Genomic DNA, 26,446 nt, shown 5'->3' with positions numbered 1-26,446 from the left:
AAGATAGATTCATATCCACTGAAACTTTAGACTCTATGATAGAGTCTGTATTGAGAGGCCAGAGAAGATAGCAGAAGCATGGCGTGGCTGAGCTCTACTACAGTTCTCGACAGCTGCAATGGGGACTGTGATTGGTGAGAGGCCAGTGCTCCGGCGTACGTGGAAGTACTAGTGTGGAGTGGGCAGTACTAGCTAGTAGCTAGCAGCATATGGAGAGCAGGATAGGTAGCTGGCGCCGGCAACATTGCATGGTGCCTCTCATCGGGAGTGACTGTTGAGTTGAGCTGCTGAGGCCATCTCATCGGGAGCCAGTCATTTCGAGGATGGTTGTGTTGTTCCAAATAATTGTTTCCACATATATAGCGTGTATTTTCAGATGTAGAAAAAAAATCTCAGCGCACCGACGTACTTAAGCATACCTGTAAAGGTACACATACTACAGGCATGACACGCAATGTGTGCTCACACACATATGGCATGCACACAACTTGTTCTTACACACAGGAAAGCTAGCTGGTCTACTTTCATCTGCCACGTTTCACTTATTTCTCCCTAAGCACCTCTCTAGTTAGTCTCAAACTTAGGCCTTGTTTAGTTTCCAAAATTTTTCAAGATTCTCCGTCATATCGAATCTTGCAGCACATAAGCATTAAATATAGACGAAAACAAAAACTAATTACGCAGTTTACCTGTAAATCGGAAGACGAATCTTTTGATAATAGTTAGTCTATGATTGGATAATATTTACCACAAACAAACAAAAGTACTACAATAGCGAAATCCAAAATTTTTCACAAACTAAACAATGCCTCACAGTATAGCTGGCCACCACTCGCCGCACCGGATGCATGCATTAGTGTATGATATCGGCAGCAGCAACAGTGCCCAGCACAATTATTGGTACTTTTGTTGCGAGCTAGCACCGACTAGTGCCAACAAGCTACGCCTCGTTTTGTTTAGATACACCTAAAAATCCAAAACTTTATAAGATTCCTCGTCACATCGAATCTTGCGGCATATGTATGAAGTATTAAATATAGATAAAAAAAATAACTAATTGCACAGTTTACCTGTAATTCACGAGACGAATCTTTTAAGCCTAGTTACTCCATAATTAGACAATGTTTGTCAAATAAAAACGAAAATGCTACAGTGTCAAAATTCCAAAACTTTTTGCATCTAAACAAGGCCTTAGTTCACCCCCTAAATCCAAAAAGTGTTCAAGATTTCCTAACTAATTACACAGTTTAACTGTAAATCACGAGATGAATCTTTTAAGTCTAGTTACTCTATGATTAGATAATATTTGTCAAATAAAAACGAAAGTGCTACAGTTTGAAAAAATTTTCAGTTTTCGGAACTGCCCTAGCTCCAGAAGCCGCGGATGGGCTGGACGATGATTGGTCCCCGGCGGTCGAGACCGGACAGAGACGAACGTACGTTGTTGGAACGTGACGGCGTGACGCGCCGCGGGTCCATCCGGACGAAACGATCGGTCGATCGTGCGCGCGCCCGCCCGCTTTTTCCACAGTGCCTACTCCCCTACGTGGTGCGTTCCAGCGGTGCAGGACCGAGTCATCGACGGCGGAAGTGAGAGGGAGTTGAATGATGGGCGCGCGGCCGCGACCGCGACGGCGACGTGACGAGACGCGAAGCGAGAAGGGCGCGGTGCCCGTCGGGTCGCGTCGCGGCCGGAAAATGTTGACGAACTGGCCGCGGCGGGGGAGGAGCTCCCGAACAGCGATGGAAGGACCGGGATCCGCGACCGCGCCGTGCTGGTGCCGTGCATCGCGCACGTCCCTTGTGCTGTGTTGGATCGATGAAAGGAACCCCGGGTGCGGCGCCTCTTGGGCCCTGTCAAGCCCGCGAGGCGAGCAGGCCGCACCGCCTGTTTCTGACAACCTCTGTAGGCTGGCAGCGTGCTCGGCCTCGATTTCGTTCGAACCGTTCGTTCCCTGCACGCACCGCGAGTCTCTTTCCTACGGGCCGACACTTCCTGCATGCTGCTCCTCCCGCGTGGGCTGCAATGGAAAGCCCAGACGTTGGGCAGCGCTCTTGCGTTCGCAGTGGCCCGCGGTGGAGAGAGCCGTGGCTACCAGTACCAGCCTACCACATGATTTCTCACATGGGCCGCGCGGATGACGGGCTAAGCTTTCACCGCAGCCGTTGTCTCCGGCTGACCGGCCCGGCTCTCCGCACGCGGCACGCCAGGGCGTTAGGCCGGCACGGAGCCGCCGGTCTTTCCGCGCGTGTTCGGTCAGAAACGGGGATGTCGACCAGCGAATCAGCGATCCTAGGCCTTGTTTAGTTACTTCCCGAAATTTTCGTTTCTTTGTGTGTGTGGGGTAATTATTGTTTGACTAACTAGGTTCAAAAGATTCGTCTCGTAGATTTGAGCCCTGCAAGTGCAGGAGGACTCTGTACTCTTTCTGCACGGCCAGGCAGGCAGGCTCGGCACAGAGGCAGCCGAGTCGCCCTGAGAGACAAGGGAGTACATGTACACAGACAGCCGAGTCGCCACACAGTGTGTAAACCAATCATGCACCGCCGCTCTCCAGCTCGAGATTCTTCAGGTCCGGACGTCTGCCGTCTGATCAATCATGATTCCATAAGTCACGCGTGCGTCCATGCGTCCATGATCGACGACCCGATTCCGCTGTACAGAATGCAGCCTCCGCTTGCACTTTCGTCTCTTCCTCTTCATGTCCTTGCACAGTTTTTTCCATGGTGGATTGATGGTGCGATGAAAACAGATGGATGATGTTGGCATTGATACGTACGTACTATCTTTACCACGGCCCCGTTACAAGCTGAAACGTGCGCATATTATGCGCGCCTTTGTTGCCTTGCTACTTGCTAGTATATAGTACGTACTACCTCAAAGGACAAAAGGCCACAGTAAAAGCAACCACACACCACCTCCGTTAGCACGGCAACCACCAGCCAGTGTACCGCTTCTCCATTCATCAAACGAAAGTTGCTGTGGCTGCAACGAATAAACGGAAAGGGCAGAAAATCTTGGCAGACTAGAGAAACAGGTTGGTTTCGTGCGTGCACCGTGGAATGGATCTAGTAAAGCGCAAAAGCGGTGGCCATATCATTGGAGGAAGTAGGATAAGGTTGTTGCCAAAGCAGAGACGGATAATAACACATTAAGATACGGTCACTGTCCAGATCAAGAGCTTGCCGCCTAAAGAATGGGACTGCATGGACTGAGAAATTCATACATCATAGAGGGGAGGAGAGCTATCGTCAGATGATTGGAGCTCGCGTTTGCTGTGGCTCCCGATCCAGTACAGTAACTCTGGTCGACAGCTACCTGCACGCTCTATCGGATCATCACGTGTGGCAGCAGCAGCAGCAGCAATAATCTCATCTTGACTTCATACTGTAAGTATATGGACCATGCTATTGCTATAGTAACCTGCGTCGTGGTAGAGTGTTGGCCACTTGAGCGTGATCATGCCGTTTCTTTCGACCCCCAGACGCGGCCGATTTGCCCCGTCCTGCCGGCTGCCGCAGCAGCCACTGGAGTCGAAGAGCATCTTGACTGCGACAGCGGTGGTGCGACGTCTCCGTCTCCGTATTTGGCATGCTCAACGCCAGTGAGATGCATCGTCAGGCATCAAGGATTGGTAGCAAGTTAACAACTGCATTTAGGTAAAGACTAATAAACTGCTAATATAAAGAGTGATCGACAGCGCAATAGAAATGCATGGATTCCGCCTTTGGATCTTTTTCGTTTCAGTTTGGTTTGGTACCTACTTCCTCTTCTTATGAATCAGCCATTAGCACTGCGCAATGGTGCTGTTAACAGGTCCATTTTCGTCTCATGCATTGGCACTCTGTGCCTTCGCATGAGTCCTGTTCGAAACAAAAGCCCAAACCATTGCATAGGCCTGGTACCGGGGCTGTCGTTAAGCTGAAAAAGAACCGTTCAAGGTGAGAAGAAACAGATCAAACAACCATACCATAAAAGTTTCAGTACAATAGTTTGAGGGAGATGTGGAAATGAGAACCTGAGAACAAAAGGCATGCGGACGCAGAGCGTGGCGGGTTAACCGCAAGCGAGTAAAAAAGTTGATCAGACAGGTTAAATGGCCTCCCTATCGTTTTCCATCGTACTATTGCCGATCACTCAACTAGGTCATCGCAAATGTTGCAGCATCACGAGTCATGGTTCCAGAGTCCAAAGTTTAAGGCAACAGGACTCTTGTTTTACAGAAGCGAAACCAGATTTTCTGTGCCATAAAAGATTTGATTTTAGATTACTGCAGAAAATCAATCAATACCTTGCAGCTTACGGCGTCGATGAACACCAACAGCTTCTGTAACTAGCTAGGACTCTGTTGCCTTTTTTTGGAGCTAACGGATTATTGTAGCAAATCTGAATGTGTGCAACTGCAGCTTTAGACCTGCAATCTTAGGTTGCTTTTTTTTTTGGTTGACAGAGAACCACCGTTTTAGGTAGGGGGGACGCACTGTTCAACGATAACCACACATGCAAAGCAAAGCCAGGGGAGCAAATGGGATCCTGGAGAAGAGGAATCCCTTTATCCGGCCAGTCCCCTGGCGCAGCCGTGCTCGCCGTGGCCGGACCTGTCTGTTTCCTGTGCAGTCTGGTGCTCGAACGCGACTCGGCATGCAATGCCTCGTGACTCGGTCTGCACACGTCCGTTGCCCGTCGGTTCCTTCCTTACCTGATTGGGATCGCGATTTTTTGCATTATCTTTTTTCATGGAAATTCTTCAGATATTGCAAGTGGGCTATACAAAAACCTGACATGCCTTATCGCTGGAGTTTATATTGCAGGTTTGTTAGAAGGTGAACTTTGGTCGCTATCAAAAATTGTTGGCCGTCCTGCAGCATTCCGCTGCCGTTCGGTTCAGCGTTCCACCCTGCTGTCTCTCTCTCTCTGTCTCGCCATGATTCAGCGCTGAACTCTGATGTCTGTCTCGCCATGATTCTGTACTGCGTTAAGGGCTTAAGGCAGAACAGTTTGCGAGAATAACATCGAATTGGATCAAGAAAATGTTAGCATCGAGGGAAACCTGAAGTGTTCAGCTATATAAAGTAACTTGGTTGCGAGTGACCACAAGTCCACAATTTCTTTGCGATTCGAGATCCGACTTGATCCGGGCGTTAGAGTTTCTAGATTCAGAGACAGCAACAAGTGCAGGAAACTGCGGCCTTGTTTAGTTCCCAAAAAATTTCAAGATTCTCTGTCACATCGAATTTTGTGGCACATGTATGGAGTATTAAATATAGACAAAACCAAATACTGATTACACAGTTTATCTGTAATTCGCGAGTTGAATCTTTTGAGTCTAGTTAGTCCATAATTGGACAATATTTATCACAAACAAACGAAAGTGCTACAATAGCCAAAACCAAAATTTTTCGTCAACTGAACAAGACCTGCCTTAGAGTTTCTAGATTCAGAGACAGCAACAAGTGCAGGAAACTGTCGTCAACCGCTTACCTGTACGATGGTTGCGACCGTTGGACCTGCTGCGAAGTGCCAACGAAGTACATGCCCATAGCGTGCACGCCAAGAACACGGAGACCACAAGTTTGACCTCACCAAACTAGCCACGGTAGTCAAGGCTCAAGAGTCAAGACGAAAGCCTGACAGGCAGGCAAAAAACTCCGGTTTGAGTTCATAGACTGCTTTGTTAGGATCATGCATGCCTGAGTAGTGGCTGTGTATCCCGGGACACAGGATTGAACTCTGGACAAAGGTAAAACAACGCCCCCACTGGTAAAAAATGCTGGAAATAAGTTTTTTTTTTCCATTCGGGGCCCGTCTCCGGCGATTCCCGGAACCCACCAATAATTTGTGAACACACGATGACCCATAGGTTACCAAGTGTTACGACACCGCAAGAAACAGTGGATTCCCTCGTCGCTTTCACCCATTTCCACCCACGTCTCACCGTCCATCATCGTCCAATACACGCACACACCACCACCACCACGACGCACGCAGCGTCGCAGTCGCAGCTTCACAGGCTGAAAAAAAAGAAAAAAATCCTGGTTTCTCCTCGCATCGTCTCCCTCCCATCCCTGCATCGACATGTTTGTTTACCTCCTGCTCGCCCTATAAATAACCAAGCCTCCATGTCCCGTCCACACACGCCGTCCCCAACTGAAAACACACACACACACACACACACACACACAGCACAGCAACAGCAACCACCTGCCGTTCAGTGCGTGCGATGAAGCTGGATGTTCCGGCGAGGCAGAGGAGCGCCCAGGATGCAGAGCAGAACGGCAAGGCAGTGGCCGTGGGCGTCCTCGGCATTGAGCCATGGAGCCACCCGAAGCTCCCTCTCCCCGGCCGCGGCGCGCGGGCCGACGCCGACGCCAACGCCCTGGTGCCGCCGCTCAACTTCGCCATGGTCGACGACGGCATCTTCCGCTCGGGCCTCCCGGACGCCGCCAACTTCCGCTTCCTGCTCTCCCTCAACCTGCGCTCCATCGTGTAAGAAAGAGCTCCATCGTCTAGTCCTAGCCTGCCGCTTCAGCTCCCGGCGACCTTGACCCGCGACAGCGTCGTCGTTGCTTGTGTGATCGATCAGGTACCTGTGCCCGGAGCCGTACCCGGAGGAGAACGTGCAGTTCCTGCAGCAGAACGGCATCCAGCTTCACCAGTTCGGCATCGAAGGGAGCAAGGTAACTACCATCCACAGAGAGGTCTCAATCGTGCATATACTGAAATCTTCGATTTGTGCACCGCGCCATCGGATGGCAAAACGATCTTTGCCTCTAGTTATTTTTCTGGTTCTGGTCGGTTTTGGTTGCTCTCTGCTTGTGGCACCCTACGTCCCTTTCAGAGTCTCAGCAACACAACATTTGGTACAGGTATCGTGCTACCGTAACTGTGGCCTGTGGGCGAACACTGTCCCTTTCAGTCTTGGCACTGTTCTGATGATAAACCATACTAGGCGTCTAGGCCCCATCTCTTCAACCCTGCAAATATTCGTTGCCTAAGAAAACTAGTAAATATTTCCTTCATGAATCATGCATTTCGATTCCCTGCACACCTACATCATCTCATCAGTGCTCCCCTCACAAGTGGCAACTGGCAAGTGGTTCATGCATGAATACAAGTAGCGCTCCATTGCAAGACCGACCCTTCCTGCGCTCTCCTTGGATACTTGTTTGGTTTTGCCATTGCCATGAGCAAGAGCAAAGCCATTCTTTTCATTATCCTGCATCCTGGGGTTGTGATTTATTGTTGAGTTTATTATTCTTCAAAGTGGGCTGCTGATTAGGGACTTTGCTTGTCACCGAAACAGATGGCAGTTTCAGCATCACTGGTTCCAGATTTAAGTGATTCTTGTATGCATTATGTCCATTTTGTGGCAATGATTTTATAGCGATTTTGGTCGGTCAAGATTAAGTGCTCAGGTGGAGTAAAATAAGCACAAGAGCTGAAACCAAAAAGAGTCTGCGTATTGGCAAAGGGTGCCTCTAAGGCTGTAACACATACAAAGATACTTTTGCCTGTCGGGTGCTGTTTGACCAATGCTGTTTCTGCATAGTAAATTTTGTTGGTGATGACGGGGATTCCAGTAAGCACGAAGATAGACCAGATGTTCTCATCTCCTAGCTGTAGCTCTGCATTCTGTGTGCAATCCCCACTCCCACATAGTTCTAGCCTTTCAATGAAACATGTGTGTGCCATATGCTTACATTGATTCCTGAACAGACAGTACCTAGCTGCACCAGAACCTGCTGATAATGCTTATAAGAATCTGCACAAAAATCTTCATCTGGAGAGAACTTGAACCTGAGTGATTGGGTAAATGATCACACCTCCCACCTAACCACTTGATCTAGCCTCACTTACTTTCATCAGATTCAGAGGGCACCAGAATCTGCTGTAGCTGAGTGTTTTTTGACAGAACCATCCTTCAGTTGACTTAGATAGTTACATTACATCAGTCTGTCCAGATTTTCAGAGTTCTAGTGCCTGTGTGCTGGTCTAGTATAGTTGTATAATCGTGGCGAGGTTGACTCAAATCATAACAAATTGCACACTGAATTATTGTTCATGAAGTTAGAAGCCCAGAACTAGCCAGTGTTATGGTCAAGCTTGGACAGCCATGGCGAATTAAGCATTCGCTGACAGTTGTTTCAGTCTGTAATTAACAATAAACCGACTTTGGCATTCATGGAAAGGCATCATTCGGTGGCCACACATTAAGGTGGTTGAACTTGCAAGACTCAGTGTGAAGAAAAACTTATCTCTTGTAAAGTTGATTCTTTTCTACTACTAGTACAATGGCACTAGGCATGTTGTGTGAAACCGAACCAGGGGTGTCTCCCACTGATAATTCTGTCAGCATTACTCAATTAGATAACTTCAGACGGTTGCCATAAAGTCAACCCTCTTTTAAATCGTTGACCACCCAACTGATAATGTATTCTTGTTCAGTTGTGTGACGAAATCTTGCAACTGAACTTTCATGCAAGGTACACTGTCTGCGTATGTTTCTCAAAATAGTTGCTTGGTTTAACTGGTTTATTTCATACCGTTGTTTTCCAAAGAGCTTTTTATTTCCCATATTATGATTGCATGAACAGTCTGTGGAGCTTACTAATCCTTCCATATTCTCCACAGAGTGGTCCGACAGTGCCGGATACCATGTTGGCGCAGGAACCATTCGTCTACATTCCTGAAGAAACGATCAGAGAGGCGCTCAAAGTCATCCTTGGTACCAGCAACTTCACTGATACTTCTACGCAGAACTGCATCTTTCACCATCTGACATCTCTAACTCTTCTCCTGTTTCAATGGATTATGCAGACGTAAGAAACCAGCCGGTGCTCATCCACTGCAAGAGAGGCAAGGTAAGCCTGTTGCATTCCAGTTGGTTCAGTTCAGTTCAACATTTTGCTTCCACGATGATGCTACGACAGCATTTGATTTCACTGACGCTGACGCGACGAGTGTTTTCTTTCAGCACCGGACTGGCTGCGTCGTCGGATGCCTGAGGAAGCTGCAGAAGTGGTGCCTGTCTTCAGTGTTCGACGAGTACCTGCACTTCGCGGCGGCGAAGGCAAGGAGCACTGACCAGAGGTTCATGGAGCTGTTCGACGCGTCGAGCTTGATGCACCTGACGGCCTCGCAGTATTGAGCACTGACCAAAGCGAGAGTGGTTTCCAAGCGGTCCCGATCCTGCAACCATGCTGCATCAAGCAAGCTGTTTTCCCCTGTTGTTCCCGAAGCAACCCGGCGGAGAATAATGCTAGAACCATGAGTGTCTCTGGTGAGAATCGATAGACAATGGCCTTAGGTTTTGTTGTGTGACTGTGAGTGCTGTAGTTGCTTCGTGTTCGACTGATTTCAGATTCTGAACTGTTGATGTCTATAATGAACACTGGGAGTGGGAGTGCACGACCTGCATTACCCTTGAAACACTGAACATGTTTTCCAACTCTGAACTGAATATGCTCCGACGCCCTGAATCGAACGGCTAACGGGGTCCACATCCAACGGACGAGCGGCCCAATCGGGCCCTATAAACAAGGACACAAAACAACGCCGCCGGGAAGCCCCGAGCCCGTCGCCGTCTCCCCCGCTTGTCTAACCCTAGTTGCCATGGCCCCCAAGCGCTCGGCTCCACCTCCGCCGCCTCCGCCCCCGGCTGCCTCCTCCGAGGAGACCGCCTCTGTTTCGGGCTCAGAGGAGGAGGAGGACGAGGAGGAGATCGCCTACTCACCCCCTCCGGCCGCTCCCAAGCGCATTGCTCCGCCGCCGCAGAAGGACCAGGAATCCGAAGGGTCCGATGAGGATGAAGATGGCGAGGAGGAGGAGCACGAAGAAGAAGAAGAAGAGGAAGAGGAAGAGGACGAGAAGGCCAACCACGTGATCCCTTCTTCCGCCACCAAGAACCCGCCGCCGCCGCCGCCGACTCGCGAGGAATCCAAGACTTCCGACGAAGAAGAAGAGGAGGAGGAGGAGGAAGAGGAGGCGGCGGACGACGAGATGCCGCAGACGAAGCCCGCTGCAAATCAAGAGGTGGGGCCTAAGGGCGCAAAGCGGCCGAGCGCGCCGTTCCAGCGCACCTGGTCGACTGACGACGAGTTCCGCATCCTGGAGGTCCTCGCCGCGCACCGCCTGGAGCACGGCACGCTGCCTCAAGCAGACGTGCTGGCCAACGCTCTCGCCGGTAAGCTCGACAACAGTGGCTGCAGCCTCTCCGAGCTCCAGAGTAAGGTGAGGAGCTTGCAGACCCGGTACACCAAAGCGGTCAAGAAGGGCGCGCCGCCGAGCAAGGGTCACGACCACCGTCTCTTCGACCTCCTCAAGAACGTCTGGCCTTCCGTTACCAAACCGGCGGCTAAGGCGGCGGCTAACAGTGGTGCTGGGAGGGAGCCTGACGAGATGTGTGGGCTGTACCCATACCTTGCGGAGGAGGTGCAGGCACTTCAGAAGGCACACCCGGGCTTGTTCAAGCGGGAGTTCGGGATGATCGACGATAGCAAGGCCCACGCACTGGACGAGAAGATCAAGAAGCAGAGGCATGCACAGATGAGGCTTCATCTGCGCCACCACGACCTGATCAAGGAAGTGACAAAGACGCTCATGTACCTGGCTGAGTGATGGGTGGACTGAGCTGAGCAGCATCTCGGCATTCTATTTTGTGGCATTCAAATGCATTGGTGCTCGATTACGAGCAATTTTGTATCCCCTACTAAAGTACGGTAGCTGAATTTTGCCTTTGTTATATAGCTGGTGTTAGAGTTTTTCGTTGTTGATGGTGATCGAGACTTGTTGCAGTGTCACTGTGTCAGTGTTAAGTCATGAAGTGCCTGGGTGATGTTCAGTTATTCTGTTTTGTTTTGGTCAGTCTGAGCTCTAGCGAATTGGAAATAATATGTTATTCTAGTACTATGGAAATACAATGTATTCTGAAAAACAAATCCACAACCAAGTGTTTCGTCTTGTGCCGGCACTCAATTTTCGATCCATTTGATCGGTTCTGTGATACTATGTACTAAGAGTTAGCTGCATGTAGGCTGAAATATCTTGTTGCACTGGGCCACAGGCTTTATTGTCCACGCTTTGGTTTACATTTTCAAGGAGCAGCTCAGGTGTTATCAAGGTGGGGGAATCTGAATAATCATAGGCTCCATTTCCTTCACTCTCACTGTCTCAGTGGATGAGTGGTTTCTGGATCCCTCTCTTATCTCTTGCCTCTGTTCCTCTCCTGCTCTTCCATTTCTTCAGCTTGCTCATATCAATCTTGTAGTATCTAGTGTGTTCCCTTGCTCCTGGAGATTTGATTCAGTTCTCTGGGCATGTTAGTGGGACTGACAATTTATAGAAATCAGTAACTGGATCCAAATGTTCTGTTTGTAGTGTGTTCTCCAGATTGTGTTGATACCATTTTATAACTCTACTATTAGATTTGGATGTTGATAAGTTGATTTGCCCCTCTTGCTTGGAAGGGGCACCGAAGTTGGTTGGGCTGCTGAGCCTGAGTCCTGATAGGCGAGTTGGGGCGAGTCCATGGCACCCAGGCCCCAACCATGGTACTCCCTTCTAGATTCATAGCTTTTGCTATGCACTTAGATATATGTTACGTCTAGATATATAGCAAATGTTATGAATCTAGAAACGTCTTATAATTTGGGACAGAGGAAGTACATATGACTGAATTTCTCAGCAAGAGGGCTTCATTGCTACTTCATATCTGGATGAGCTCTATTTTTTTCCCTGTATGGTTACTTTGAGAAGTTGTTGATCTGTTAGTCTTAGTGGTAGTGGAATCACTTAAGCTGTCGAGAAATTATGGACCCTTGTAGCATCAGGCATGTTGATTAGCTATAAAGATGTAAATGCTTGCAAAATGGTAGTTACGACAGGTTTGACAAAGTCACTGGCACCCTCTAATAAACTAGTGACTACAGGATTGTTTTTTTTTTTGGATGAATCAGGAGGAGCCGTGGCTCCTACAGTGGATTGAAAAATAAAGATGCCCCACGGCAGCAAAGTTCTTGGTGATTCAAGAAACAAAAACAGATAAGAAAAAATAAACTCAAGAGTAATGGCTACAATAGACTCCGGATCCATAAGTTAAAAATTTGGGATGATCTTGAATTGGATCTTATTGGTAACAATGAGAGCTCCTTTGCAAAAACAAAACAAAACAAAACAAAAAAATCCCTGCTGTTCTGGAGGTTTGGCTGAATCCCTTTGAAGATTAGATCATTTCTAGCAGTCCGAAAAGTCCAGCACATGAGGATTATTATGTTCATGAAGAAGCTTTGGTGTAGTTGACCCTTCAAATTCAGCAACTTCAGGGAAACTACCCTCACTTTGAATATGCAGATTCATGAAGCTCCGACAAGAGGTGGCAAAGGGACATCTAAGAAATAGGTGCTCAGCAGTTTCCTGTACTGTTTGCTGGGAAATAATACAATCAAAAGAGTCAAGAACCATGTTTCTTCTTAGAATATTTCTTGTGTGGAGCCTATCTTTGATGAGGAACCAGGAAAAGACTGCAGAAGGACATTCAAATCCACTTGAAGGCATCATGAACTTGGTGGCTCCCAATTAGCTTCTTGTAAATATTGGCAGAGGACAAAATATCTGAGCTCCCAATAGTGCTTCAAACATAATTTGTATCGGTGAAGTTTGTTCCTTCAAAAATTAACTCCAGGACTGCATTTGAGCAAAAGCTATTTCTAACAGCGGCAGCTGGAAAAAAATTGAGATAATTGTAGTTGAGTTGAAGCTTTGTTAACCAAGATAGCCAGAGGCGGAGCCAGACAAAAAACTAGGGGGCGGGGGGGAGGGGGGGGGCAAGATGAGGGTAAGGCTTGGTCCAAGAACTTCTTTCCTTTCAAATACCTATTACTACAATGACTGAAGCAGGGTTGTTTAAGAAATTTTCAGACCATTGGGGGTGCCATGGCCCCTGCTAGCACCCCCCTGGCTACGCCACTGAAGATAGCTTTATTCGTGGCGAAGGAGTACAGTTCTGAGAGCTTATTCAAGAGAATTTCATCACACCAGCAATCTGACCCATAGAAGACAGGACTGTCCATTTCCACCTTATAGGAAGGCAGAATTTTCAAATTTTCACGCCACGAAAATGATCCCTTCATCGTGGGGTTTGTCAGCTTTCCATTGGGACATAGTTTTTCCCAAACCAAGGTAACCCTCGGGATGTCTTGCTTGTTCAGGAATTTGTGAATGTTCTTCATCATCGGTGCTTCATTATGCTTTTTCAAGTTGATAACTACTAGACCTCCCTCATTTGTAAACAAACCATTTTTCAGTTGATACCTGAGCCTCTACAAAGACAATGTTTCCTAAACTTGTCTATTTGTTTAACCATAGAGGATGAAGGTGCTCATAAAGAAAGTTGGGAGCGATGAAAAGATGGCTTGTTAGTTGCAGGTGGCCTGCTTGGGAGAGAAAAGTTGGGACATTGGGTCAGCGTCTCTCACAAGTCACAACGGTTAACCAGGTAGAAATTCTTCGAGAGCCATTTGCACGTCCAAAAGTTTGGGCCAAATGATCTAGCTATTCGTCTGACATCCGCGCTGCTGATATCCGCTGAATCTGCTGTGGTATTTTTCTCTCCCAATAAATCAGCGAAAGTACTTTCAGTCATGGCTTATCAACTAAGCGAACAAGTTGCCTTGTCGACTGACAGATCGAGCTATTGAGATTGTGCCGGCTAAGGTTCTTGACGAGGCGAAGTATCTCACGTGAATCCTGACGAAGCATCTCACCCCTGCGTGGGGTGTGACGGAAAGGATGTAGCAGCCGCCGGTGAATGTGATGACCTGTTCAGTAGTAGATTTACACGATCCTCTCGTAGTCTCCTAGATTGATCTCATGGTTCAGAGCAAATTTTGTACATGGTGTTGTTCTGTCTAGTATTAGTAGATTTAATTTACACTAGCTTCGAACTGAATCAATGGTTGTGGTTCTGTGGTCTTTATATTGTACATTTTGTTTCGAGGAAGCTTGAACCAACGTTCCAAATTAAATTGAGTAATTAGTTTCATGTTCGAATTAGTTAGAAACGGCGTAATTGTTTTGCTTTTTGCATCAACTACAGAAGCTAATTGACGCACTGAGGCTGAACGGTCTCATCAGATAGGAAGCCAACGTCAGAAGCAAAGCACCATGCGTACAATTCGCTCCCTTGCAAACTCTTTTTCCTTGCAAAATTTCACAGGCTCCCCCCCATCGTCCGGTTGGTGCGCGCGGCGCGTCTGGCGTGCAGCGGCGGCACGACACCAAACTAGCGCGACGCGGGCGCGGCAGCAGCCGGTCCAGTCGACTTCCCCGACGTGGCCTCCTCCCACCCATACACCCTTCCCCTCCCACACCCACAGAACCCAATTCCTGTCCCTCCCGCATCAGGCATCACACATCCCATCCCACCGCCGCCCGCCACCACCACCACGCGCCCCACACCCGGATGCAATTATTCGCACCCGGAGCCGGACGCCACCGCCACCGCCACCGCCTCTGCCTCCACTGCCGCCGCCTGCGCCATGGGCGACTCCTCGGTGGCCGGCGCGCTCGTGCCGTCCGTGCCCAAGCCGGAGCCCGCGCGGTCCGGTGACACCTCCGTGGCGGCCGCGGCGACCACGGCGGCGCTGGCGCTGGCGCTGCCGGAGGAGGCGGGGACGCGCGCGGCGTCGGCGTCGCCGCAGGGGCCGCCGGCGGAGGACGAGGGCCCCGCCGATAGGGACCTCCTCTGCCCGATCTGCATGGCCCTCATCAAGGACGCCTTCCTCACCGCCTGCGGCCACAGCTTCTGCTACATGTGCATCGTCACGCACCTCAGCAACAAGAGCGACTGCCCCTGCTGCGGGCACTACCTCACCAAGGCCCAGCTCTACCCCAACTTTCTCCTTGACAAGGTTGGCTGCCTGTTCTGCTTGCCTCAGCTACTCTTCTAGAATTCATGCCATGTCCTACAAACTGCAAACTGGCATTTGCTGAATGTCATTTATGTGTCGTGCTCGGTGTGATCATGGTGTGGCAAAAATAGTAGTTGTTGCATGCGATTCCGAATTCTAGGATTTCGAAATGAAATTGCATTCGATGGGACGACACTTGCACTGCCTGATTACTTTGATCTCGATGTGGTTTGTATGAGATGACGCTGTCATTTAACTTGTGAATTTCTCGGTTTACCCCTTATTTACACTACAGTATTTGAAGTTTGGGGTGACTTCTGTAGTACATGTTCCTCAGTGCCCTTGTTGATCAGTTGATTTCATCATACATTTCAGTATGTTGTTAGAGACTGACCTTTCAGAATCATTCCCACAAGTTCTGGGGCTCCATGTCTGTTAGGTAGTATGTAATTACTATGCTGTTCACTGCTATGTGTTCATGAAGCTATGTTAGTATGGTATGCACTTATGCCATTGACTTTTAGCATACTATACTCATGCCCTTACTGGAACAAACATCTCTGATATCGTCTATTGTGTATTTAGAACCGACTGCAGATATGACTTGCTAAATTTCTTACATTGCATCCATGTCTTGTATATATAGGTTCTGAAGAAAATATCTGCCCGGCAAATTGCAAAAACAGCATCACCGATCGATCAATTTCGATGCGCACTGCAACAGGTCAGTGATTCCATGTGTTACTTGCTAGTTGCTACTATTTTCAATGATAAAAAAACTTCACTCCTGCATTCACCACTTAGCAAGCACATTTTAAGTCTCTGCACCAATCTTTTCCCTTGCATCCACATTTGTGTAGCGACTAAATTCATACTTAAGTAGACATGGCCGTTGTGTAAAGAGTATAGAACTTAAGTACTTACCTCATAAGTGGTTTTATGAATCAAAACTTCAGTATTATGGAAACATCTTGGGAGTTTAGTACTTTATTAACATCATTTTCATGCAACTAATCTAAATATTCGTAAAGGTGTTAGTCAAAAGTCAATTTGTTTCACTGCAAGTTTCCTATGGTAGTACTTTTCTGAGGCTAAAAAGACGATGTATCTAGTGTAAGTTTTTAGATTATTTGTTTGGGAATACATGGCTCTGTTCCCCTTAGGATTGCAGCTGCTGTCTATGTTATTCCTCTTATGATTCACTGTTCACATGATAAACCATGGTTGCCTCAGATGGCATCTTTGCACATGTGAATCTAGTTGTAATATAATTGCAAGTTCGTAACCTGTAAATCTTGGTATTTCAGTTAAGTGCTATTGATATCTGTGTTTACTTCCTCCCTGTCAGTTGTATGACTTCATATTTCCTTGACTTTGCTGTTGTAATTTGTGACCCCATTAACAAGCTACTGATGATTCATCATTTATTCTTGAGATAGGGAAATGAAATGGGGGTTAAAGAGTTAGATAGCCTTATGACTTTGATTGCTGAGAAGAAGCGGCAAATGGAACAACAAGAATCAGAGACGAATATGCAAATATTATTAGTCTTCTTGCACTGCCTTAGAAAGCAAAAGCTGGAAGAGTTGAATGAGGTTTGTCCTATGTATTTTTGTGGTTCTGAATTTCTGATTCCTTCACACAATGCTAACATTTTAATGTCAAGCGACCTTCATCAATCTTGCTAATCAAAGGAAATAAAGTTTTACTTATTGCATTTCTGTCCATTTTTTTTTCTTATTCTGAAGTCTATTGTTCACATCTTCTCAATAGATTCAAACTGATCTACAGTACATCAAAGAGGATATAAGTGCTGTGGAAAGACATAGGAAAGAATTATATCGCACAAAAGAAAGGTACTCCATGAAGCTGCGCATGCTTTTAGATGAGCCTACTGCACAAAAAATGTGGCCCTCTCCTATAGACAAAGCTAGCTGTCGCTTTCCTCCCAACTCTCGGACACCACTTAGCGCATCATGTCCAGGAACTTTACAGAATAAGAAGCTTGATTTGAAAGCTCAAGTAAGCCATCAAGGATTTCAAAGGAGAGATGCTCTAACTTCTTCTGACCCTCCTAACCCCCCTATACAATCGGGTAATGTCATTGCTAGGAAGAGGCGAGTTCAAGCACAGGTCAGTTTCTCGCTCCATGCATTACTACATTCTTTAAGGCGCAGTGTTCCCCCACATTACACCCAAAAAGTAGGCCTCTTATGTGTTGCATACGTATTTTGAACAGTATACAGCACATACATGGCCATTTACTTAACTTTAGTGTTAGATAAAATGGCATTAATCTTATGTCATTTATTTTTATCTAATTCTATGAGGAACATTGCAGTTCAATGAACTTCAAGAATACTACCTGCAAAGACGGCGCACCGGAGCACAGGCACGCAGGCAAGAAGAAAGAGATATCGTTGCAATGAATAGAGAAGGCTATCATGCAGGTCTTCAGGATTTCCAGTCTGTGCTAACAACGTTCACTCGGTACAGGTGTGCTTATCTCCTGTGATGAGACAATATGCTTTGTTGTCTTTGTTCCATTCTCACTGGGCTCATTTTGTTTGTTGTCATGTTTGCTTCAGTCGTCTACGTGTCATTGCGGAACTAAGACATGGAGACTTGTTTCACTCTGCCAATATTGTATCCAGGTGTGTAATTTGTAGTCCAATGTATGCAGAGTTTCTTATCTGTGCTTTAAAATATAACTAGCAGCAGAACCAGTGCAGTTGCATGGATAAATCTGAGTTTTGTTCATCAGAGTTTAAAAATCTATGCCTACACTATAGAATATAAGTCATTAATGAACCCTTTTATGGTCCTCCAAGAGTTACCACCGATTATAATTTTGGAGGTACCAAAATCAAGGGCCATAAAAGTTTATTATTTGCTCACCTTATAATCTGGGCCTACCTACCAAAATAAGAAGTTAAGTCTTTTCATTACTCTGGTTAATGTGGGGAAAATCAGCTCCATTAAAGCAAACATGGAAGCAGCCTTTAGGTTTGAACATCAAATTTTATTATACAATACATGTGAAAGTAGGGTTTCATCAAAGTAGAGCACATTGGGGCAGTGGGAGAGATTTATGCAGGCTGGAGAGCAGGAAGACTTGTACTTCATATATTGATTTGATTTTAAGTGCTTTATTATTAAATTATTGTGCTGAAGATGTAATAGTACAGCATAGCTCCTTTTTCTGTATCTGGTTTGAGGATGCATGATTCAGCACATTTATTTCCAGTTCTATGTGCTTGCCAATCAACTACTTCGCCTTTATTTAACAGCAAATAGGGATGGACATTTGATATTTTTGTTATATTGCAGTATTGAATTTGATCGTGATGATGAACTATTTGCTACTGCTGGAGTCTCAAAACGTATTAAAGTCTTTGAATTTTCTACTGTAAGTTTGCTTTGTCAGGGCATGTCCATTCCGTAGTTCATTGTAATTGAGATTACTTAAGGTTGATTTGCATCATTACTTAGGTTGTTAATGAACCATCAGATGTGCATTGCCCGGTTGTTGAAATGGCTACCAGATCTAAACTTAGCTGCCTAAGCTGGAACAAGTACTCAAAAAATGTTATTGCAAGCAGTGACTATGAGGGTATAGTAACTGTGTGGGATGTCCAGACCCGTCAGGTATCCACTCTCTACTCTACAGTTCATTCTGCAACGATTGTATTATAATTCAAACTGAGGTATATGGTTTCTGTGTATTGTGCCATGCTAGAGTGTGATGGAATATGAAGAACATGAGAAGAGGGCATGGAGTGTTGATTTTTCTCGTACAGACCCTTCAATGCTAGTATCTGGTAGCGACGATTGCAAGGTATTTGGAAATTAATATGATTCAATTCTGTTAGCTCTTTCCCAAACTAAAATAGAAAAGCTTGGTGATTTTTTGTCAAATGTCAAGTACCAAAATCACAATTACGACCTGGGTGGGTGGATCTTTCACTTTTAGCAGACAACTCACTGCAGAAATGATAGTAGTTTCAGATGGTCACAGTGCATATTTAAACCTTAAACCCCCCCCCTCACACCCACCACCACCACGCACACATTGTCCCCTCTTAGTGTGAATGTGTTATTCAGTGTCATCGATGGATAGGTGGAACCCACTAAAATAGTGGCTTGCAAGTTTTTGTTCTACTACAATGCTTGTGCGATACTAATGGGCTAGTGCTGTGTTTGCCAGGTGAAAGTGTGGTGCACAAAACAAGAAGCAAGCGTGATCAATATCGATATGAAAGCAAATATTTGCTCGGTTAAATATAATCCTGGATCAAACTTCTACGTTGCAGTATGTTGCTTCATTTCTTAGCTTGTATTGAATAGTTATTTGTTTGCTTTTTCCAATCAAAATGTTATTTTGTTTACTTATCAGATATATTTCAGGTTGGATCTGCTGATCACCATATTCATTACTTTGACTTACGTAATCCAAGTGCGCCTGTCCATATTTTTGGTGGCCACAAGAAAGCAGTATCGTATGTGAAATTCTTATCTAACAATGAGCTTGCATCTGCATCAACAGATAGCACATTACGCTTATGGGATGTCAAGGATAATTGTCCGGTATGCTCTTTTTGATATTCTTGTCTCTTGAGCTTCTAGCATAGAAAAGTGTGGAGCTTTTTTCGTTTAGAAAGTACTCCAAACTATCCAGATAAAAGTGCCTTTATTTCTGTTATGTTCCTGTTTTTTCTCCAGAATAAGCTGTCCACTTATATAGGACTTTTTCCTTCCATAAATGTTGATAAACAATTTTGACGAATATGAACTTCAGCACTTCACATAGAATTCTCTTTCATACTTCACCATTTTTTTATAGTGCAACTGGCAGTGAATTATCTGATTTGGTTGAACATTACATGCCCAGTTTGAAATAGTGCAGCAATGAACATAAACTTTGGATGACCGTTTTGTTATAACAACATTATCTGTTTTCAGGTACGGACGTTCAGAGGGCACAAAAATGAAAAGAACTTCGTTGGGTTGTCTGTGAACAATGAGTATATTGCTTGTGGAAGTGAAACAAATGAGGTTTTTGTTTATCACAAGGTAATCGCAAGCTTCTGGCCTGGTCTTGTTCCCATGCAGCATGCATTGTATGATGTGTAATTCACCTTAATCAATCAGATGGGTTCCTAACTCCACACTGATTGCAGGCTATCTCAAAACCGGCAGCAAGCCATAGATTTGTATCCTCTGACCTGGATGATGCCGATGATGATCCTGGTTCTTATTTCATTAGTGCTGTCTGCTGGAAGAGTGATAGCCCTACCATGTTAACCGCTAACAGTCAGGGAACCATAAAAGTTCTTGTACTTGCTCCTTGATGTTATGGAAGGCGTTCAAGAGATTTACAGCCAGCTTGTATGTCTTAATGTCCAGTTGTTTCCTTTCATGCCATTATATTTCCCCAAAAGTGGGAACGGAGGCATTGCTGATCTCCGGTTAGGGCATGAAGTTTTGCAGATGGTCAGCTGACGTAGGGTTTTGAGGTATCAGAATGTGCATAATCATGTTAATGTCGTATAGGTGTAAAGCAGCCAAGTTATCGGTTACAAGTGTAACACGAGAAATACACATTAATAAAACTCCAGCCCGTTTGTACAGAGGTTGTGTTTGAACCCAGAAACTTATGTGGTTATGCCGGTTGATAATACATCTACCTGATATGAATGATCAAACTGATGCCACAATAAGCATTTGTTTCTTTTCCAGGCGTGTTTAAAGTTTCTTCTGCTTTTTTTTTTGGGGGGTGGGGGACATTCTGGCGTGTTGCTTCCAGAATTATGTTCTGTATATTTTTAACCAGGCGCTCTTACAAAGTATACACCATATATTTTTCGTATAAGTTTTGGGGCAGTAGTTTCCAAGTCTGGTGATCAGTATGGTATTTGCAATTCTCTGCCTGTATGGTATTTTATCTGTGTGTTGCATGCCACGGTTCTTTCTTGGGTACCCTTCTTTCTTCTACTACTAGACGCCGAGATAGCTACGTTAAGGCCTTAAACCCTAAGGCCTTGTTTAGTTCGTAAAAATTTTCAAGATTTTCCGTCACATCGAATCTTTGGTCGCATACATGGAGCTTTAAATATAAACAAAAATAAAAACTAATTGCACAGTTTACCTGTAATTTGTAAGATGAATCTTTTGAGTCTAGTTACTCCATGATTAGACAATGTTTGTCAAATAAAAACAAAAGTACTACAGTAGCCAAAAACCCAAATTTTTGCCAACTAAACAAGGTTGTTGGGCTGAAAAAATTTTAGGTAATGTAGTATTTTTTTAATTTGATAATTATTGTTTAACTATAGACTAACTAGCTCAAAAGATTCGTCTCGCAAATTACAGACAAACTGTGCAATTAGTTGTTGTTTTTATCTATATTTAATGCTCCATGCATGTGGTTTTGCATTTTTTGTTTGGCAAAACATGAAGTTTGCCAACTCACAAATGAAAATGGCAAAACTAAAAGAGTCCATCTTCACCCATTTTCCATAATTTTTTATTGAAAAAAATAGAATTATGGACCCGCTCGTTGCCTGTGTTTTTTTCCTCGCGCGCCGCCATCAGTTCACGCGGTTTTTGTTTTCCTTCGCCTGGTCGCCAGCAATTGCCTCTAGCCGGCCCAGTAAGTCCTCCTAGGGAGGCACGTTTAGGCTAGCTAGTAGGTAGGGCACCGATGGATTCCAGGTCGCTGGAGACTCCGCCAAGCCGGCAACTGGAGCTCCGACGGAAGATGGTGACACCACGGAGCAATGAAGATGGCGGTACCACGGAGCAATCGCGTGGGAACTCCGATGGCGGCGCGCGGGAGAAGTAGACATGCGGGAGAAAGATACGCGCGCGGGGGAGTCTCTCAGTCGCGAAAAACACCAATGCCAAGCCTCGCGGACTTTTGCATATATGTACAGTTTGATCCTCCATTTATCAAGTTACCAAATTTATCAAAGCCAATTGCTAAACTGTTTGAGAATAACTTTTTGAGCTTTTTCAAAAAATAAAAAACAAAAATGTCTAATTTAATTGCAAAACTGTTAGAGTTGTTTACTAGAATCTTGTTTTTTCTTATTTGACCAAAAGAGTGTTCTTTTGTTTATGAAAACAAAATAGTGCCAACCACTTCCTGAGATACAGCTCGGACCTGCACCCACCCACAGGTCCGACTGAACACTGAAGCATCTCAATCACCGGCTGCACTGCACGGGGGGACAGTGATTACGCCGGCTGCCGCATCGCAGCTTTTGTTCGCGCCGCCGAGTCGCAGGCCGTCCGGCGAGCAAGAGGCTCGTTGGCCCTTCAAGCGCCCAACGGCCTACCTATACGGTTTCCGGCTCTCCGCAGGGATCCAGCGAACGTCGCATGCAGTCATGCAGATGCATAGATGCACTGCACGCCCGGTCGACCGCGCCTGCCCACCCGCCCGGCACATGCCGCCGATGTGGTGGGCGACGGCAGTGGTGCCGCTGCCGCCCGCCCGCAGGCCGCGGACACGGCGCGGGACGTGCCGACGCGAGCGCCTTACGTTTATTCGTCCGCGCACGGCGAAAGAGGTCACATTTTGGGTGTCGGCTAGTCGACCCCACAGCGTTTCCACATCATTTAGACTTTGTTTGGATGTAGTCGGATTCGCATCAATCCACATGTGTTGGGATGAGTTGGAGTAGAACTTGAACTAAATTCCACCCCAATTCACTCCAACACATGTAGATTAAGGTGAATCCGACAACATCCTTACCGTGATCAGAGTCGGCCATGCATGGTAGTACTATGCGCTGTAAACTTCCATGTGGTTCAGTGGGCACGCACGGCCATAGCTGCCATGTTTTTCAGCGCTACTTGAGCAGTCTCACAACAAATCAATGTAAGCATCAGTAGCAGCCGGAAAACATAGAGCTGGAACATGATCATGGTCACGTTTCTCGTTACGAAAACAGTTTCGAGAACAATTATGCTTCTATAAGAAACTTCTAAAAGTTTCATTTCACGTTCCTTTTTCGCGAATATGGCTGCTAAAGGGCCCTAGCTAGCCTTGACAGCGTGTTCACCTCTCTCCTGCAGCTCCTGCCGTCCTGCGTTGCATTCATGCATTGCGTTGTTACGGTAGGAGCTAAGGTGAATCTAACAAACCAAAGACAACATTATACTGAGAAAGCCGATTTGGCCGTTTCAGTCTACCGTAGCAGCAGTGTCTTATCTGTTTGGACTTATCAGCCAAAACAAATTTATCAGTTATTCAACATTATTTTTCTTAAAACAATAAATCAGCCAGCACTGCAACCTTAGGTTGGCTTGAGTTACTTTACACATCTCCCCCAAATTTCAGCTCTTGCGTGCCTATAGCCATAGTAGCACGCTGTACTTTTCTTTGCTCTTTACATTAATATCTTTCAAAAAAAAAACTGCCATGAAAGTATCAATGATTCAAATGACCGAAGATTCCACTTGAAAATATCTAAACAGCACACTAAAGGTGCGCTTTATGTTCTTTCAGGGGTACAAACAGAGCGCCTATTAGTTGTTCCAAAAAGACGGAGACTCTGATACGGCATTTTCTTTTTTGGAAGTAGTAGGTTGATACGGCGCTTTCGCTGTAGTGTAGTGTGAGTTTCATCTTGATTCGTCTGGACGTGATCGTTTTTGTCGTTTTTTTATTTTCTTTTGGCCACTGAAAAGCGAGAATATTCTAAGGCTCTGTTGCCAACTTGCCATACTCCGAGAAGAAACAAGATGAGCCGTCGATTGTTGGCGTGCACTGATTCCTTTCTTGTGCGATGAATCAGTCTGATTACATGCATACGGTGTGCAGCTTGATGGCGATAGATATACGTCATGCATAGTTGCATGTACGTATGTCACAGCTTTTTTTTAACCACTGGTTCGCTTTCCAGAAGCCAAATGGTAAGTCTGATGGGGATCTTTGGCCTATTCTGAGATTCAAGTGGAATCACTTGCATCTCAACAGAGGTGTGCATGTGATGTATCCAGACTTCCAGAGTCCAAAACAAAAGATATCCTCCGAGGGTGCAGTAGTTTTCTTTTAACACCATCTCTCATGAATTAAGATGCATGCATGTGCTTGTGCTGTGCATGCTCTCCCCGGTGCATGCACTGTGAGCATCAAGTGCAAAACAGCTGTAACATGTAACAATACTTCTTCTTTTGAAAGGAACATGCAATACGCAGTCCTCGTTAGGACTGAACATTGTTTGGGATGTGAACATCTGAGCGTGGCTTTTGCCCGGTTAAAAAGGGACATTTGAGGCCTTCATTTTCTACGGAGGAGCAAGAAGAATCGACAGATATCAGGACGATCGAATCGTATGGGTGGCTAGTATCGAAAGTAGTCCTCCACACAAAAAAAAAAGTGCATCTAGGAGTGGATGACCAGGACTCAGAGATGCAGTCCGCGCCGGCCAAGTCATGCTGGGGGAAGAGAAAATGCCACTTTCCTTTACGTCCAGTCTTGCTGCTCGATTTCATCTTCTTGATTCCCGCTGAAAGAATGAAAATGTAGCATATTTGCACCGCAAGTTTTCACGTTTGCACTACTAAGAATCATCAGATACGCGCATAAACCGTGAAGCATGCAGGTGGCTGCTCGAGTCTTGTAGAGCCTAAATTCCAAGTCATGGCAAGGGCCCAAACTGTGGGGGTGTGGCCTTCCCCTCCCCGAAAGCAAAGCAAAGCAAGCGAAGCCTGACGCCACGGCGTTCACAGGCCGGACGAGAGTCCATGGCAGTGTGTCACCACGTTTCAGAGTTCTGGCGGAGGTGGACCGGAGGTGCTGGTTGGCGCAAAGCACCAAAAGCCATAAAAGAGACAGGGCGATCGATCGATCCATCTCAAGATGGCACAGCAGGCGAGGGCGCAGCGGTTCAGTCGCCAACCAGGGGAGGCTGAGCTGAGCTCCAGAAAGCTCACAGCACACACAGACACAGGCGCCGGCCACTGCCCACTGCCCACTGCCCACTGCTGGGCACGCGCGATAGCCGCTACGTGCTCCTGCACCTGCCTCTGCCTTCGCGGCTCCGGCCTCCGGCCAGCGTTGGCCCTTGGAGGCGGCGGGAGGCAAGGCGGCCTTGAGATCCTGAGAAGCTGCGTACTGCACCTACTGCTCTAGTCTAGTCGTCCTCAGACCTCGCATCGCCCGGTCTCCGGCAGCTGTTGCCAAACCGGGGAAGCGAAGCATCCTCCTGGCGTCTCACCGGTTACTTGGCCATTGGAAAACGCCATGCGCCACGCGCCCTTGTTAATTGGACTAGTAGTACAGCGATTACCACAGCTGCCGCCTGCCTCTGTGTGCCTAGCAGGCCAATCATTTAGTCTGAGACTTTCTGCATTTTCCTCCCTTTCGAAGTGGGCGGGGGAGCAGTAGTATACTAGTATCTTATGGTTGGTCATGAGCTACTCTTGCATCACGGATGGTATAACATAGTCTTGCTGCTGGGTTATTAATGTAAGTATAATAAGTAACCAAAGATCTGCTTATATGTTTTTGTACTAACTAGTGAGGTGAGGGGATTGTGGACCTGTCATTGAAATTTTATTCATTTTTTGGTCTGAATTGAGAGCTGGGAATGGACTCGGACTCTAGTTAGTTCTGACTTTGTGATATGACTTTTTTTTACATTGCTTACAGTACAGAGAAAACAAAGCAAGTAAAACTTGCTCTTACGGTTACTAAAAGGAGACGGTGCAGTGTCTGCTACGACGTTTGAGCCAGCTAACCCAGCTAGTAGAGGCCATTTGGGACGCAATCCCCATATAATAGCAAGGGGCTGATTACACCACTTCTCTAGATATTTATGTTTCAAAATCCAAGAAACCTAATCGGGGCTATACAAGATAATTTTAGGGTTGCCGTACATACAAATGAAACTTACAACAAAATCAAAATAACTTAAATTTTCAGTCAGAGGTAGAACTATTTTTTGAACAATAGTTTGCTATGTACTGTATAGAGAGTACAAACCGCCTAGACTACCCTTGTAGGACGATCTAAATACACGTGCATGTATGAGTTGTATGTCTGTAGATAACAAGTATCCGTGTGTCACCTGAGCTAGATGTCAAAAAACAGAGCAACGAGAAATGGCACTTGACTTGGCTATGAACTCCAACATAGCCAATGGTGGCCGACCGGTTGATTCATGATTCGCCGTTCGACGTAAGCCCCCACAGCCCCACCATGGATTTAGCGAATGCTCCAGATCTGCATAAACTAGTCGATAAACCGAAAGGAAGCAGGAAAGAAGCAACGGGAGCTAGCTAGCTAGCTAGCGTGTACACTCCCAGGCGCCGAGCGGTGGGGCTCATACACGGTGTCCACTGTCCAGGAGCTCTCCCCAGGATTTCACCCGGGAAGGTCATCTCTCAGGCGAGCATCATTCAGGGATGGTTGCAGCTGCCGCACTCGATCGAACGCATGCCATCCGTCTCCACTTTCTTGTCGTGCCGTGCGCTGTGCACCTAAAGGTGAAGCAGGGGTCGGTGACTTAGGGCTGTTGAGTTGGGC

General features: G+C 46.3%; 2 protein-coding genes across 3 annotated transcripts; both read left to right on the top strand.

The window, feature by feature from the left end:
- Positions 5,970–10,938, top strand: LOC8078946. The gene is made up of 6 exons (XM_002454583.2): positions 5,970–6,487; positions 6,585–6,678; positions 8,633–8,726; positions 8,819–8,862; positions 8,976–9,142; positions 9,463–10,938. Exons 1-6 carry the CDS (start codon positions 6,222–6,224, stop codon positions 10,616–10,618), a joined length of 1,821 nt encoding a protein of 606 aa, XP_002454628.2. The 5' UTR covers positions 5,970–6,221; the 3' UTR covers positions 10,619–10,938.
- LOC8078944 (E3 ubiquitin-protein ligase COP1) lies at positions 14,385–20,641 on the top strand. 2 transcript variants are annotated; one of them, XM_021459403.1, is made up of 13 exons: positions 14,388–14,907; positions 15,554–15,631; positions 16,347–16,502; positions 16,681–17,040; positions 17,249–17,403; positions 17,496–17,561; positions 18,238–18,316; positions 18,400–18,555; positions 18,647–18,745; positions 19,115–19,219; positions 19,315–19,494; positions 19,870–19,980; positions 20,088–20,641. In XM_021459403.1, the coding sequence occupies exons 1-13, from the start codon at positions 14,536–14,538 to the stop codon at positions 20,256–20,258; spliced, it is 2,088 nt and encodes a 695-aa protein (XP_021315078.1). In that variant the 5' UTR covers positions 14,388–14,535; the 3' UTR covers positions 20,259–20,641. The 2 variants fall into 2 exon arrangements, with proteins under 2 accessions (XP_021315079.1, XP_021315078.1); XM_021459404.1 differs by lacking the exon at positions 16,681–17,040 and having other exon boundaries at positions 14,385–14,907.

The sequence above is a fragment of the Sorghum bicolor genome, chromosome 4 (genome assembly GCF_000003195.3).
Source record: "Sorghum bicolor cultivar BTx623 chromosome 4, Sorghum_bicolor_NCBIv3, whole genome shotgun sequence".
Classification (NCBI taxonomy): domain Eukaryota; kingdom Viridiplantae; phylum Streptophyta; class Magnoliopsida; order Poales; family Poaceae; genus Sorghum; species Sorghum bicolor.
This window is presented reverse-complemented; position numbering and strand designations above follow the sequence as displayed.